The sequence below is a fragment of the Antechinus flavipes genome, chromosome 2 (assembly GCF_016432865.1).
Source record: "Antechinus flavipes isolate AdamAnt ecotype Samford, QLD, Australia chromosome 2, AdamAnt_v2, whole genome shotgun sequence".
NCBI classification, from domain to species: domain Eukaryota; kingdom Metazoa; phylum Chordata; class Mammalia; order Dasyuromorphia; family Dasyuridae; genus Antechinus; species Antechinus flavipes.
In genome coordinates, this window is record NC_067399.1 from 150,178,348 (window position 1) to 150,194,993 (window position 16,646).

At 32.8% G+C, this 16,646-nt stretch overlaps 1 protein-coding gene across 1 annotated transcript in view; it reads right to left on the reverse strand.

The window, feature by feature from the left end:
• The window catches only part of ANAPC1 (anaphase promoting complex subunit 1), a 141,768-nt gene that overhangs the window by 102,717 nt on the left and 22,405 nt on the right, over nt 1-16,646 (reverse strand). Inside the window, exons 12-16 of the mRNA XM_051975808.1 lie at nt 11,168-11,258; nt 10,984-11,049; nt 2,215-2,349; nt 1,154-1,294; nt 416-476 (exon numbers count right to left, since the gene is read on the reverse strand). Coding sequence (XP_051831768.1) covers nt 416-476; nt 1,154-1,294; nt 2,215-2,349; nt 10,984-11,049; nt 11,168-11,258 — 494 coding nt within the window. The remainder of the gene's footprint in view (nt 1-415; nt 477-1,153; nt 1,295-2,214; nt 2,350-10,983; nt 11,050-11,167; nt 11,259-16,646) is intronic.

Genomic DNA, 16,646 nt, shown 5'->3' on the forward strand with positions numbered 1-16,646 from the left:
ATATTATTATATTTTAATAAATGTTGAATAATATGAACACAAAGAAGCATGGGAAGACATGACCTATTGAAAAATAAAGGTAGCAGAACCAGGGAAAAAATACAGACAATGACTACAACAAATGTTTGTTCTTTGAAAGAACAAACAAATGGAACTGGATGCTGAGAAATAGCAATGATCAAGATTGCCTCCAAAAAAGAAACAAAAGAAGATATATCTTCCTTTCAAAACATACTCTTAACCACACTGCAAAAAGAACTAGCTCAAAATAGTTTTTAGAATAAAATTGTTTCAAATTCCCAAACTGCTGATGTAAAATAGAGTAATATTAATGCTGTAACGATTACATCAAATTATAAATACTTCAAACCAAACTCAATAGATGCATGAGATTTAAGTTAATTTTCAATCATACCTAATTCTGAGGTGGCAATTTCAGGAATGGTGATCCGAACCATTGAACCATTACTGAGTTCCTAGTAAAGTGAATAGAAACAATTATTAGGAAGTAAATATTCCTATTTATGATACATTCTTATTTACATACTCCTAGTTAAAAACATACATTCCTATTTATAAACATTTTCAAATTAATATAATGCAAAATAATAAATATCAACAGCCTATGTTATTACAAGACAATGTTTATGTAAAATCCTTTGTAAATCTGTTAAAACACTGAAAAACCATTAGGATGTTATTCTACACCTTCTAAAAAATGTTTTAGTTCTAACAATCTGTAAATATGCTCATTTTCTAAATAACTTTTAGCCCACTTGTAAAAATACTAACAAGCTTTTGGAATCAAAGTATACAAGTAATGATCCTTAAAATAGTCATTATTATATTCCTAAATTCTTAGCTGCATTGAGTGATCAATATTCTAATAAAAAGGGTGGAAAATCTGCAAGAAAAATTAATAACTTAATTTTTAAAAAATAAGCAAGCCCTTCAAAATCTAGGCTGACATATCTTTATAGAAATTGTAAAGAAAACAATGCTGAGGAATACAAGGCATTTAAACAGGTGACAAAGGTATACAAAACAAAAAAAAGAAAAATTTCTTCTTCAAACTGAAAATGTATCCTATCAAATTTGAAATCATGATAATATATCTTTTTAAAAGATAGCTATTCACAAAATACATACGTACAAGTGTTACTCTGTTATGGACAGGATCTCTAACAGAGTGAATGTAACTTCCAAGTTGCTGAAAAGTACAGTCATCAATATAAGGTGAATCATGAACTTTTGAAGAATCTCTCAGTTCTGGAACTGGAGATAGCAGTACTACCTGTAAAAAGAAAAAAAAAAATCCATTCTTTGAAATGAAATCAGTATGAAAAGTTAGTAATTCCCCTATACACACTAAATTTTTAAGGTGAAGTCTAGAATCAGAAAATTTGGATACATAAAGATTACAACTTACAAATAGCTTGAATTACAGGATATAATTTTAAATTAGTTGTTTGGAACTTAGATCACATCTTATCATGTAATATTACAAATGGAAAATGGATTCTAAGACCTACTCATAAGTTCAATGGAAAACAATCAATACAATCACAGAAAATAGCACCACCCAAATGACAAGAAAATACCTGGTCCCCAGTAATGAGCTGTTTGTTGCTTGGCTGAATGTGCAGTTAACCATTCTATGTATGGAATGTTTTAAAGTCAAGGGCTAACTTTTAAAAGGGGAAAAAAAAACCCTCTAATTCAGTGTTTTACAAAAGGAGGAATTTAAGACTTTACAGGTTCAAATCTGGGCTAAAGTCTTTCTTATCTAATTATGTAAAAATATTCCTTTCTAACAATGTTATTGTAATTCTATTAACTGTTTATCTTATTTTATTTACTTCCCATTAGAATTCATGACCTATGACCTAATAAATCTCCATAGACAAAAATAAAAACACATTAAAAAGTAATTTAACCCATTCATTCACTTCTTACAAACATTACTCCTTACAAACAGATGTCTCCTATCTACAACTTTCGTTATGACCCTCTTTCTAGACCTACATCTTCTGCAGTTTGATATTATCCAAACAAAATCTTTGTCTTATTTCCAGAAGGAATATTACCTCAATTCCTGCATTTTATTCTAGATTTTTTCACTATTAGAAAGATGCAATAATTAAAATAGTTAGATGGCTAATAGAAGCTGTAACTACAAAGATAATTTTGAACATTTAAAAATGTATTTCTTACCTCATCCAAGGAGCCAAGTGGTTTGCTTAGAGGCTTAGGAGTACTAACACTGTCCAAGGGAGTACTAGGTCTTGGCATTGTGTTTGACATTGTCAGAGAAGGAACTGGTAGTCCAGGAATGAAAACTTTCCCTACCTTTTGTAAATAAATAAGAGAAGGGAGAAGGAAATGTTGACTTTGATGATATATATCATATAATCATGATTATATATGAATAATTTAAAACAAAACTTTCTTATCATCCTAAACAGTAGAATACATTGAAGATAAATAAATCACTTAAAATGAGAGTACTAATCTGAGTTTACAGTATTAAACTGTTAATGCACAATACTCAGAAGTCAAAAGTGGGTTAAGGATATAAAAAGTGTAAACTCTTCCTAATGTGATACTGATCAAGAAATGATTAAGAAACTCTAACAGTTCTTTAAAAAACCTATGATACCATTAGTATAAGAGTACTCTTTTTGTTAATAAAGATCAAAATCCCTCCACAGAAGAAACTTTCACAAGTTGCTATAGCCAAAAAATTTAGTACTTGGTAAGCCAGCCATTTTGCTCCAACTTGGCTAAGCTACACTTTGGCTGCTATATCCTCCATATTAAATCTCTTCAGTTTGTTAAGATTTTTCAGAGTTTGGGACTGAATAGCATACTCTTTTATATCTCAGGCTTCCTACCACAAAAAAAATAAAAACTTCATTAAGAGCATTTTTTGATTATATAATAAAGGAATCCTACAACACTGGAAAAATATTTGAGTCTTCTTAGCTATTTAAGATTATTTTTACTGAAAGTAACACCACACAAATCTCAGTATCTTATTTTATTCTTTTCTTTGCTCAATTTGGTAGTTTCTTTTCTCATCAGTTCTACAAAAAAGTAATATCTTATCTCTTTGTTGACTATTACATGTAATACGAAAAGATAATATTCTGCCATGAAGAGAATTAACACAATGATACAAAGCCTAAAAAATAGGCATCAAGAAATGGTACCTTTGACTGGAATATTGCTTTGTAAAAATGAACCTTATTAGCAAAAAAGAAAAAAGAAAGAAAGAAAGGTAAAATAAGAGGTTAATGAGATATATATATATTTTTTTTTTTTGAGATATATATTTATATGGAAAATCTAGGCATCAAAGAGCAGAAGCTTGATAGAAAAGACCTAGATGAAGATCATCAGGGACCAAAACAGATCTAGCATTGTGACAAGAGTAAACTACAGACCACAATGGAAAAAATGAAAAATACACAATGCCTTTAAGGAAACAAATTACAGAATTCTCATGAAGCATGATAGTGTAAGAATAAAGATCTTGAATCAAATGGACATCATCAACAATTCTTCTGCCAAAAGCAAAACAGAAACCTTGGTTTGTCAATAGTAATTTCCACTTTTAAAAAGGTAGAATGAAAACCAGGAAATTTAATTCTTAATAATAAGGAACATGTGTACTTGCTAAAATAGCAATGATAAGACTTCTAGAGAAAAGTGAATACTCCATCTTATTTTTGGATAGAAGAGAAAGGAGGGACATAATCTAGCAGGCAAGCTAGATTTAAGGAGAGATTTCAATGGATTCAAAGAAGTGATAGGAAGGAGCCAAAGCCTATATTCTATAGGGGAAATCAAATTGGGAATCATGTGAAATAAGAGGCAGAGAGATAAAACTATCTAACGAGAATAAGTTGGCAGAATAGAGCCTTCCAAAACCAACTAATTACTGGAAATAACGTATTATTTCTATTATGCTAGTTATTATAAAATTAAATATTATAAAAAGAAATAAGCAATAAAGAATGAATACAGAACAGCCCTGTAGGAATACAGTCAGAAGTACTAAAACCTGAATGGAATTGATTAGGAAGAAATACCAGAACAACAAAAGAGGTTTTGGAACTATGCTGGGAAAAGGGGGAAGTTTAAGAAGACTGCAACAATGAATAGATGATGGAACAAAGGCAGAAGTAATCAACACTAATTTTGCTTATTTTCTCTGCAAAGGATATTATCATTGAATTGGAAAAGATAAAACAGAAAATGGCTAACAAAAAGTAAATCCAGGATAAATAGGAAAATAGTAATCGAGCCCCTAAGTGCCCTTAATGTTAAGTCCCCAAATTAGTTAATCTAGAAAAATTAGAGAGAGGAGATTTAACTAATGAGTTACTATCCATCCTTAAAAGATCTCACAGAATGAGGGAATAGATGTAGAGCTAAAAAGGGAAACTGTAATACCATATTTTGAGAATATGAATGAAGAGAAGTTTTGCAAACTATATACCAATGAGGTGGATTTCAATTTCTGACAAGATTCCAAAACATATTAATTAAAAAGATTAGTAGAGGAAAAAAGAAGGGGATTTTTAAAAGGTTCAGAATAATAAATGAAGAAAGCCTCTGATAAAGCACAAAATTTTTGCTAAAACTCCTACAAAGCAAAAGCATAGGATTTTTAATACAATAATTTTTAAAATTATCTAAAACCATAAGCTAATATAACATGCAATATTGTTATGCCAAAGTTCCCCTTTAATGTCATGACCCAGTTTCTCCAATTGTCCAATTTAGTTATTCTACCTTAGATTATAACCTTTCTCTCTTAATGTTTGAGATAAAGGTTTTATAGACATTCTTAATATTTGACAAGATAAAGGTTTATCCATTTTAGATGTCATTAGAACATCAGTAACCTCCCTCCATTAGGTTATCCCCACATAAGTACCTCCACTACGTCACTGTTCTTGTTATTCTATAAAAAGCTTGCTGTCCCGATACTAGGGGCTAGACTCTTTGAGATGATAGTCTCGTCTAGCCCTGGGATCAACCATGGATCCATTGGTCCCAGTATTTCTCTCCATTTAATAAACTACTGAATTGGTCTCTAATCTCTTGTCTTGCTCAGTTTCTTCGACATTACAATATAGAAAATACCAGAAGCCTTCCCAAGGGAAATAATGAAAAATAAGGAATGTAACATTTCCAGACTTCCATATATTATATCAAAGTAACTATCAAAACTATCTGGAATTGGTTAAAAAGTTGAAATGTGCATCAATGGAATAATAGACAAGAAAGAAAAAGAAATAACTAAACTTGATAACTCATTATCTGATATACTACAAATCATAAATTACCAAAAACAAAAACAAACAAAAAACAATTTCTTTATTGAAACAATTTCTTAATATATATTATTATATAACTTAATATAATTTATTATATTATATATATAATATATAACTTAATATAAATTATTATTATATTATATATAACTTAATATAACTTTACATGACCATTTACACTGGAAAGCACAAGAAACTCAAATTATACCATATCTTATTAAAAATCATACTATCAAGAAAATTTAAAAGAGAATGCAATTGAAGAGGGGACCCAGAAACTCTGAAAATCCTTCAAGTAAAAAATATCTCCTTCAACTCTGCCTCAGTGAGGGACCTCGCCCCAAAAGACAAACAGTTTCTTCTTTGTTATCTGGGTGGGGTTGGCTCAGTCCTGAAACTAGTTGAATTCAATTCAAATTTTAGCTCAAGGTGAAACCAGGGGAAGAGCCAACTTGGGACTCCACCCTCGGGCCCCCTTCAGCTTATAGCCATAAAAGAGCCAAACTAAAACCCTCTCTTTGCAGAGGTTCCAAACATGCTATCCTATGCCATGCTTAACATGCCAAGGAGCCTCTGTCCACTGGAATACTCTTTTCAGTGCCATCCTCTCTTTACCCTCACCTATTTCCCTAAACAGACTTTATGCCTCTCTGTCAGGATTTCTAACCTTACTTCTAACCACTATAGAAGTCAGTTCCTTAGCAAACTGATTTCTATCCAACAACAAACTTTCATTTTACAACTAATAATTTGGGAATAAGTAAATTATTTCACTTTTAAACCTGTGGCCGATTAAGGGGATATTGTAATAACTCTCTTATTGCCACTAACCTCATGACTATCAGAAATTGTTGAGCATTCAAACTGCATTATATAATACCAATATACAAAGTTATTATTGTTTTCTTAATTGCCAAATCCAAAAGGTTATTCTCAAACTTCATTCTCCTTGAATACTATACTACATGATAAACTCTTTTATCAATCTAGGTTTTCAGATCTGTAAATTCTTTTACAGAGAACCCCTGCGCCACCAGAAGGGAGTCCCCAAGACTCCCTAACCTTGCACTGAATCCCAAGAGGTTGCAGGGGAGCCAAACCTCTCTATTTGGTTCCCTGAACCCCTAACATGCCACTAGACCTTATCATTTAACTCCCTGACCACCAGAACCCTAATTTCATTTTGGTTCCCTAAATCTAAATCTCATCACAATCAGTTATCTTTCATAGTTATAGAGAGATGATAAATTCTTAAAGAGAAGTTAGAGGCAATTATAAGAGATAAAATGTATAATTTTGGATACCTGAAATTGAAATGCTTTTTGTACAAACAAAATCAATATATCTATGATAAAAAGGGAAGTGGTCAAAGAGGAAAACATTTGTATCAATGTCTGATAAAAGTTTGATATCTGGGATAAATAGACAACTACAAAGACCATTTTCCAAGAGAAATAAAAAATATAAAAAATTCTCAAAAAACTGCCAACTATAAGTAAAAATATTAAAAATGCTGTAATTCACTAATAACAAATGCAAGTCAAAGTAACCCTGGGATTTTACTTCATATCATAGGAAGAATCAATGTGGAGGGCATGTGAAACCCTAATGCATTATCTGAGGAACTGTGAATTGATACCACCATTCTTAACAGCAATTTGGAATCATTCAAATAAAGTGAATAAAATGTCCAACTGCTATGTCTCAAATATTCCACTGCTAAACAAATATCTCAAAGAGATAAATAATAAAAGAAAGACTTCATTTTTACTAAAACATTTATAGCACAACTTTGTACAGTTGTCAAAAGCTGGAAACAAAGGAGATATCCATCCATCACTTTCAGGAGTGAGTGATTAAAAAGATACATTAAAGAAATGAAATATTGTGTTTTGAGAAACAATGAACAAGTAAATAGAAAGCATAGAAAGATTACATGAACTGATATAAACTGAAGTTACTCTAACCAAGAAAACAATGAACATAATTTAAAATGAACAACAAATGTTGGGAATGTTATGAAATTATAAACAACATTCTTGATTCTAAAAGAGGATATGAAAAGATACTTCTTCCCTCTTCCTTTGCCAAGGCTAAAGTCCATGAGTATGAAATAGATAGATGACAAAGAAAAATGCCATTTTACCAAATATAATAAAGAGGGAGGGAAACTGTTAAGCTGTGTTCCCTTTAAGATCATCACTCTGAGATTGTGTCCCCTTTTCTGATCTCAGAGACCAGGATCTCCCAGGTGCCAAGAAGTCTAGAGACAGAGCCCATCTTCCCAGAATAAAAGAAGCAATACTATTCAGGGGCAAATCAACTCCCATAGAAATTCTAAATTCTCATTCAATTGAGGAATCTTGATCTGATCAGCTCAGGCTATCCTAGCCCCCACCAAGATACCCAATATAACAGCTTCCTACAGCTAAGCTGTTTTGCAGATGGCTCTTGTACTTTGCTAAGGCCCTGTCCACTGAGCATTCTCTCAGTGCCAAAACTCCATTTCCAAATAGAACTCTGACACTATAGAAGTCAGTCCCTTAGCAAACTGATTTCTATCCAGCAACAAACTTTCATTTTGCAACTAATAATTTGGGAATAAGTGAATTCTTTCACTTTTAAACCTGTGGCCGATTAAGGGGATATTGTAATAACTCTCTTATTGCCACTAACATCACGACTACCAGAAATTGTTGAGCATTCAAACTGCATTATATAATACTAATACACAAAGTTATTATTGTTTTCCTAATTGCCAAATCCAAAAGGTTATTCTCAAACTTCATTCTCCTTGAATTCTATGCAGTCTTTGACTGCTGATCACTCTTTCTTCCTTGATCCTCTCTTCTCTCTAGATTTTTGAGACTCTCTTCTGGTCGTCTTCCTTCCTGACAGCTTCTCATACTCCTTTGCTAGATCTTGTTCCAGATCATATTTTCTAAGCAAAAGAATCTGTATATTACTTCTTTTCTCTATCTATTTCACTACTTCCATCTATTTCTTGCATACTATTACACCTAGGGATCTCATCAGTTCCCATGGATTTAATTACCATTTCAAGACTGATGATTCTCAAATTAACATACCCTGCCCCAAACTCCCTTCTCATCTCTAGTGTCCCTATCTCCAAATGCCTTTGAGACATCTCAAACTGGATGCCCAGTGGACAGCTTAAACTAAACATGTCCAAAAATAGAATATAGTATTTTTTTCTCCAAAACCTCCTGTGGGAACCATCCTCAATTGCTCATCATCTCTCATCCCCCACATCTGTTACTAAAATCTGTCAATTCCATCTTTGCAGTGTCTCTTAAATATGCCTCCCTCTCTCTTAGTGCAGGCCCTCATCACCTCATGAAAGTCTTTTGCAATAGCTTGGTGATGAGTGCCTACTTCACAAGTCTCTCTCCATTTTAGTCCACCATCCATTCAGCCACATAATTTTCCTACGGCATGGTTTTTGCAACCATGTCCCTCCTTTGTTCAATAACTTTTGTTGTTCCCTATTACCCCTCCTGTCTTTCCAGTTCTCTTACACTTTAGTCAGTGACACAAACTCTTCAATCCAGTGCTACAGGTCTCCTGGCTGCTCCACAGACAAAACACTCTATCCAAATCTCTAGCTGTCCCTATACCTGGAACACTTTTCCTCCTTAATTCCACCTACTAACTTAATTCAGCTTCCTTTTAAGTCCCAACTAAAATTCTATTTTTTTTTTACAGCACTCCCAACTCCTCTTATTTTAGTGCCTTCCCTCATTTCTTAATCCAGCACACAGGTTGCTTTGTAGATTTTTTTCTGCAGTTTGTCTCCCCCATTAAATTAACAACGTGAGGACAGGTGTTATGAGCCAGAACTTGAAACAAGGTGATAATTCAATGGAAATTGATGAAAGTAATGCTTGTGTGCTTGGGTTTGCACCTTTAAGAGTTTACACATTAGAGGTCACACATTAGAGCTCACACCTTTAAGAGAGTTTACACATTAGGCTCACACATTGGAGTTCACAAGTACAGGAGATATACAAAGTTAACTTTGTAACTTTGTGAATTCACATCTCCCATAATCCCACTCTCAGAGGAGGTGTCAACCTTTGAGTTTACACCTCTAAAAGAGCATAAAAAGAGCTTCAGTCAGTCAGTCAGTTAGTCAGTCAGTTTGGAAGATGGCCAGGAGTCGGAGTTGAGCTAGAGGCTGAGGCTGGCAGAGGCAAAAGACTAGCAACGAGGGCTCTCAGAACCAAAGAAAGCTAACTGGGCTATTTTGGAAGAGAAAATAAAAGACTGTACTTAAATCCCTGGCTGTGTTTGAGGTGATTATTAATTTTAACTGGCTGCCTCCAGAAACCTCCCCAAGAAACCTGCTCCCACAGAGAACCATCATATAGAAAAAGAAGAGAACACCAGACAGGGACTATCTTATTCTTCTTTTTGTATTCCCACCATTGCCAGTATCCTCCCATTTTGACATAGAGTAGGTATGTAATATTTACTGATTACTAGGTGGTCAAAGGACATCAACAACAATTCTCAAAATAAGAATTAAAAACCATTAGTCATTATTTGAGAGAATACTCCAAATAATTAAAAGAAAAACTAAAACAAGTTTAAATTTTCACCTCATATCTACAAAATTAACAAAAGTGAAAAAATGTAGAAAGCCAAGGTTTAAGAGGTTGTAGAAAAACAAGCACACTAATGCATTATTAATAGAGGTGATAATTTGTCTAACGATCCTGGAAAGTGACAAAAATGTCTGTGCTCTTTTTTTATCCAGAGATTTCATTACTAGTTAGGGAAATTAAAAAAAGAAAAAAAACTTTCCAAAAGAAGTTGTACCCTGAAGAAAGCTAAGAATTTTCATAGTAGAAGCAAAGGAGTGCATTTTAGTCACATAGAAAAACTTCTAAAGATACAGATATAAAAAATAAAATACTAAATTTAGATTAGAGTAAGCAATCATTTTGGTGAGGATGAAAAAGCTATGTAAAAGAGAACAATGTAAAGTCTGGGAAATAGGATTACTGTGTGGAACACTACAGATTTTTCAGATGAGATGATAGCTAACTTTGCTCAACATTTCCCTCTCTTTTTATGCTTCTGTTTTTTTGTTTTTAAATAAAGAATGTCTCTCTGGGAAGGGAAAATGGAGGAATACATTGGAAAGTAAAGGTTTAAAGACAAAAAATATTTTTAAAAGAATTTTAAGAAAAAGATCCAGAAATTTTAGTAGACTTCTCTGTCAATACAGATTTTTTAAAAATTGATATGGAAGTCACATAAGCTAATGAACATTAGTCTACATGAATGAAATTAGTCTACATTTAAGAAAGTCTTTCCTGTACCATATTCTACCCTGATCTGACCAAATCTGGAATACTCTTTTTAGTCTATGCAAGCACATTTTAGACATTAGAAGAGGGCAACAAGGAAGGTAAAAAAGTTTCAAGATCAGGTCATATGATGATCAGATTTTGAAGATGTTCAGCTTGGAACAAAGAAGACATAAAGACATGACAGTTGTATTCAAGTAATTAAAAGTACTATCAGGTGTAAAAGGAATGATAAAGACAGTTCTGCAATAAAGATGGCATTTTACAAAAAACTATTATTGCAAATGCAATAAAATACATACCCGAACCAGTCCAGTGTATAGTACCAAGTTTCCATTACCTTCTAGGACCAACATGGTATCAATTTTCTAAAATTAGAAATAATAAACGAATTAAGTTTGCTAATATAACAAAAGCTAACTTTTTTTTTTTTATCATGAAAGTTTAAAAAGGCCTGATAACATTCAATTTTTTTTTTTTACTTGCCTCTACTGGTGCTGCATCCTTTGCCTGTAAGTTAGTGACAGAACCAAAGATCAGCTGGGTTTTATCATTACTCTCTTGAAACTTTACACAGCTAAAAAAAGGAATTAAAAAAAAAGAAAGCTTTACAATAAGTTCAGTGACAACAAAAATGTATTTCTTCCTTCAAATAACAGTGACATCAAGCAAAGGAAGGAGAGAAGTCCAAATATCATTAAATATGCTGAAGACATATTTCCAAATATGTTTCCAAAATAGTTTATGTTGTAATCTTACTTGCATTGATGAGTATTTTTCTCATTTCATTTAGCTTTTCTGTCTCTCTCCTCCTTATCATCTCACATCTAATTCCTTTCCTCCCCCCCCCCCCAAAAAAAGTTAAGAGATCAAAGTATTAACCCGCTTATTACTATTTGTTGGTCAATTTAAATAAGTACTATTAATTCTTGAAAACAAATTCCAGTTCAGAAATAAATAAGGTGTTCCACAACACAGGTTTTAAGCCTCAATTGTAAAACTCATTTTGTGTGTGTGTGTGTGTGTGTGTGTGTGTGTGTGTGTGTTTTTTTTTTCCTCCCTAAATCGAGACACATGAAACGGGAAATAGTCCTATACCCTTGGGAGCCCAGAAGATCTGCCTCAATCACTCAGTTGGATAACTCTGGATAAGTCGGTCAACCTCTGCCAGTCTCATTTCCTCCATCCATAAAATGGGAACAACAGCACCTATCATAGGTTTTTATCATATTTAATGATAATACATGTATAACAAATCTTGGAGACCTATCAAAATAGTACAGAAAAAGGCAAAAAAAAACCAAAACCCTTTCCAAAAGAAGTTGTTAAATAGCATATGGCCAAAAAATAAGAGTCGTAGAACATTCTGTTGAAGAACTTCTTCAAAGCTGACCTTGAGGCAATACTCAATCAACCAATCTAGTAATCTTACCAAACATGGAAATAAGGTTTAGTTTGGTTTTTCTTTGCTCTTTCAGGAAACAATTCTGTGTGAGAGAGAGAGAGAGAGAGAGAGAGAGAGAGAGAGAGAAAGAGAGAGAGAGAGAGAGTGTGTGTGTGTGTGTGTGTATGAGAGACAGAGAGATCTTCCTACACAAGTTTAAAATAGAAAATTGTGGTTAGCTGTAGTGGTGTTTTTCCTTTATAACTTTCTCATTTTTCAACATCAAAAACTTGTTTGATTGTTGATGGAATTGTGAATGGATCCAACTATTCTGGAGAGCAATATGGAACTATGCTCAAAAAGTTATCAAACTATATATACCCTTTGATCCAGCAGCGTTTCTACTGGGATTAAGTCCCAAAGAAATCTTAAAGAAGGGAAAGGGACCCACATGTGCAAAACTGTTTGTGGCAGCCCTCTTGTAGTGGCTAGAAACTGGAAACTGAGTGGATGCCCATCAATTGGTGACTGGCTGAATAAGCTATAGTATATGAATATTATGGAATATTATTTTCTGTAAGAAACGACCAACAGGATGATTTCAGAGAGGCCTGGAGAGACTTACGTGAACTGATGCTGAGTGACATTTGCAAAATCAGGAGATCATTATATATGGCAACAATAAGACTATATGATGATCAATTCTGATGAACATGGCTCTCCTCAACAATGAAATGATTCAAACCAGTAATGAAGAGAGCCATCTACACCCAGAGAGAGGACCATGGAAACTGAGTATGGACCACAACACAGCATTCTCACTCTTCATTGTTGCTTGCTTGCATTTTATTCTGCCTTTTTTTTTTTTCACTAGTTTGATTTGATTTTTTGTGTGCAGCACAATAATTGTATAAATATGTATGCATATATTGAACTTAACATATATTTCTACCATGTTTAACATATATTGGACTAATTGCCATCTAGGGAAGGACGTAGAGGAGGGAGCAAAAATTGGAAAACAAAGTTTTGCAAAGGCTAATGTTAAAGAACTGTCCACACATATGTTTTAAAAAATAAAAAGCTTAAAAATAAAAACTTGTTTAAGTAGGTCAAGCTAGATCTATTGAACTTGCTCATAATACCTTCTAATCTTCATTTTTTTCTTCTAATTTGGCATTGTCAACACTGTTTTAACCATAGCTTTATAGCTTTAAATTAGCCATGTACAAATAATTAATCAAGAAACAAATATGACATTAATAACAAAATAATTTTCTCTCTAAAGTCAGTATAGCTTTTTGATGTGACTTGGCTGTTCACCACATTCAAGTTTTCCACTACCTTTCTTAAAGAAACTACTCCTAACATAAAATTATAAAGCTAATCAATATAAGCCTTCATTCTTTCTTTATCCTGGACAATATTTTCCAATTATAATTTGTACAAATCACTGTTGCCTATCTTTGCAATGAAGTCATTAAAATAGGTATATACATGTATAGATGAAACCAAGTCTGCTTCTGCCTAATTTACAAAGGACCAATGAGTTAACCTACTCCCTGCAAACTTCCTTTTGTCTTCTGACTTCATTTGTATCAAAAATATCAGTATTAATATAGTTCAGTTATTATAATACCAACTTCTTGCTGCTCAAAGAATCTCCCATTTTGAAATGACAAAGTTAATGTTTATAAGCTCTAATATTTATGTAATTCTAAGTCTCCTACGCCTCCTTGTCTGTAATAATTTTGTAGAAAAAGAATAAGCCACATAAAACTAAAGTTCATCTTTTATTTGTTTATGACTTGGTATATCTTTGCAAAAAAAAAAAAGTAATAATAATAAGATGTATGGGGCAACTAGGTGTCACAGTGGATAGAGCACCAGCCCTGAAGTCAGGAAGACCTGAGTTCAAATATGCTCTCAGACACTTAACACTTTCTAGCTGTGTGACCCTGGGCAAGTCACTTAACCTCAATTGCCTCAGCAAAAAAAAATAAAATCTTACATGTTAGATGAAATGGCTTCTAGGCTATTTAAGTGTCCTCATTAGAACAAGGGATTTACATCAGTTAAATGTCTTTAGGGAACTGTTATAATCTATGCCAATATTTGTTCTTCCATTTATTTTCCATTTTTTCAGAATCAATAATTTAAGAAGATTAATTTAAAATGAGTTAATTAAACAATGTATTTCTTCTCATTTTTGTTCTTATTAATTTTATATTAATTTCTATTTGGCTACTAAAAGATGGCCTGATTATACTGAAAGACATTTTGGAAATAACTCCCAGGGTCAGTAAGAAGTCATTTCCTGACTGTTAAAATATAATTTCCTATTTTATGTCCAGTACCTCCAGATTTGTGTAGCAAAGAAAGTTGTCATAATACTTCATGAAACTAGCCATTTTAAATCTCAAGCATCCCTTTCATGAAAACATGAACAAGAATCATGCAGCATTAGCCAACATAGAGGAATTGTGATGTATATCAGTTTAGGGTGTACTCACACCAATGAAATCATAGAACTAGTGTATTTTACTTCAAGTCCAAATTGACTCTCAAATAACAAATAAATAATTCACAATAGCTATACTGGTTTTCTAAGAGACTATTCTTATGGAAGCTGTAGGAGGCACAACAGTTTAAAATAAGCCCAGATCCTTTCAAAAGTACTGCAAAACATGGAATTAAAGAACTAAGTTCAAACCCTTCCACACTTAGTAGCTCTGAGCAAATCACTGTTTCTTCATCTATAAAATGATGATAATAATAGCATCAACCTCACAAGGTCACTGGTAGGATCAAAGGAGATTATATATGTGCAATGCTCTGCAAAACTTAATATTAGCTATTATTATATAGAGACCTAGACAGAATTATAATAAAATGTACCTAGAGGAACAAAGTCAGAAATTTCAAGAGAAATAATGAAACAAAGCAAGAAGAAAGGGGACCCAGAATTACCGATCTTAAGTGTTACAAAGCAATAATGACCATATGGATTTGATATTGATTTAAAAAATTCATCCATGAACAGGTTAGGTACAGAAAATTCAGAAGCAAAGCAATGTTTGATAAATCTAATGAAACAAAACACAATGATAAGGACATGCTAATTAACAAAAACTGCTGTGAAAATCAGAAAGCAGTCTTTAAGAACTGAGGCTTACACCAATATCTCATATCAAATACCACAAAAAGTTATTTATACTAGATGCAAAAGATCCTATTATCAACAAATGAAAAGAAAAGGAATAGATACTTCTTATAAGATGGGAATGATTCATGAGAAAACAAGGGAAAGAGAATCACAAGAGATAAGAAGCACAACTTCGGTGAAATAAAACTGAAATGCCTTCATACAAACAAGATCAATGTGGTTAGAACAACTATGTATACACACACACACACACACACACATATACATATACACATATGTGAGGGAATGGGAAAAGTTGGGATTAATGATGAAAATGCTACTAAAAAAGAAAAAACTGTTAAGACATTGTTAAATAAACAGACCAGAACATATTTAACACGAGTTAAATAAACATAGGACACTGTTTCAGAGAGGGACTATAAGCAGGGCAATAGTAGTACTACCACATTAAATTCAAAAGAAACATTTAGAATTTACAATTTATTTAGAATTTCATGCATAATTCCTATTTTCTGGTCTTCTTTGTCTATGGAAATGTTAATGGTTTTCTAGGTCACAATAAAACATTTTTAACAAAATAAGCCTAGATGATAAATGTAGAAATTTCAGACAACAAAGACCAAGAAAAAAATGAAATTAGGGGCACAAATGACAAGGTTATATCTATCATTTTCAAGGCCCTATGAGAACAGTAGAGATGGGAACTAAAGACTTGCTACCTTATCCTTACAAGAATTATAGGAAATGTTTAAAATTTTCTAATACAAAACTCTGAAACTGAATCTTGGCTCTTGGTATATTCTCTGGCTGTCCCCTATGGCTGGTGTTGCCCATGCAAGTTTAACTCCACCTACTGGCTACAGTAGCTTCTTTTAAGCTCTAATTCAAAAGCCCGCCTTCTATATGAAGCCTTTCCCAATTGCTTAATTTTCATGCCTTCCTTCTGTCAATTATTTCCTATTTATCCCATACGTAGCTTATTTGTAATAAGTTCCTTAAAGTCAGAAATTGTCCTTTGCCTTTTTCTTATGCTCATTATGTGAGGATACATACAAACATATTAGCTCAAACCCTGGTACATAGTAATCTCTTAATGTTTATTGACTAATTAATCTCAAAAGATTAAGTTATTCAGTTCAGAAGCTAAGACATTTTGTTGATGAAATACAAGAATAGGAAAGGGCTTGGATTCTGATCTAATTCTAATACTAAGGTGAATTATGATGGCCAGGTCATTTAAAAGCCCTGAGGAAACTAGAAATACCATCTGTTGACTAAACCTATTTCACAGGCTTCTTATGAGAAACATATAAAATAATGTGTTGGAAGATTATTTGAAAACTTAAAAGCATCACCCAAACTATAGGAGTATGAATGTGCTTATGTGTACGCAGAAGATTCTGAACTAGAATCCA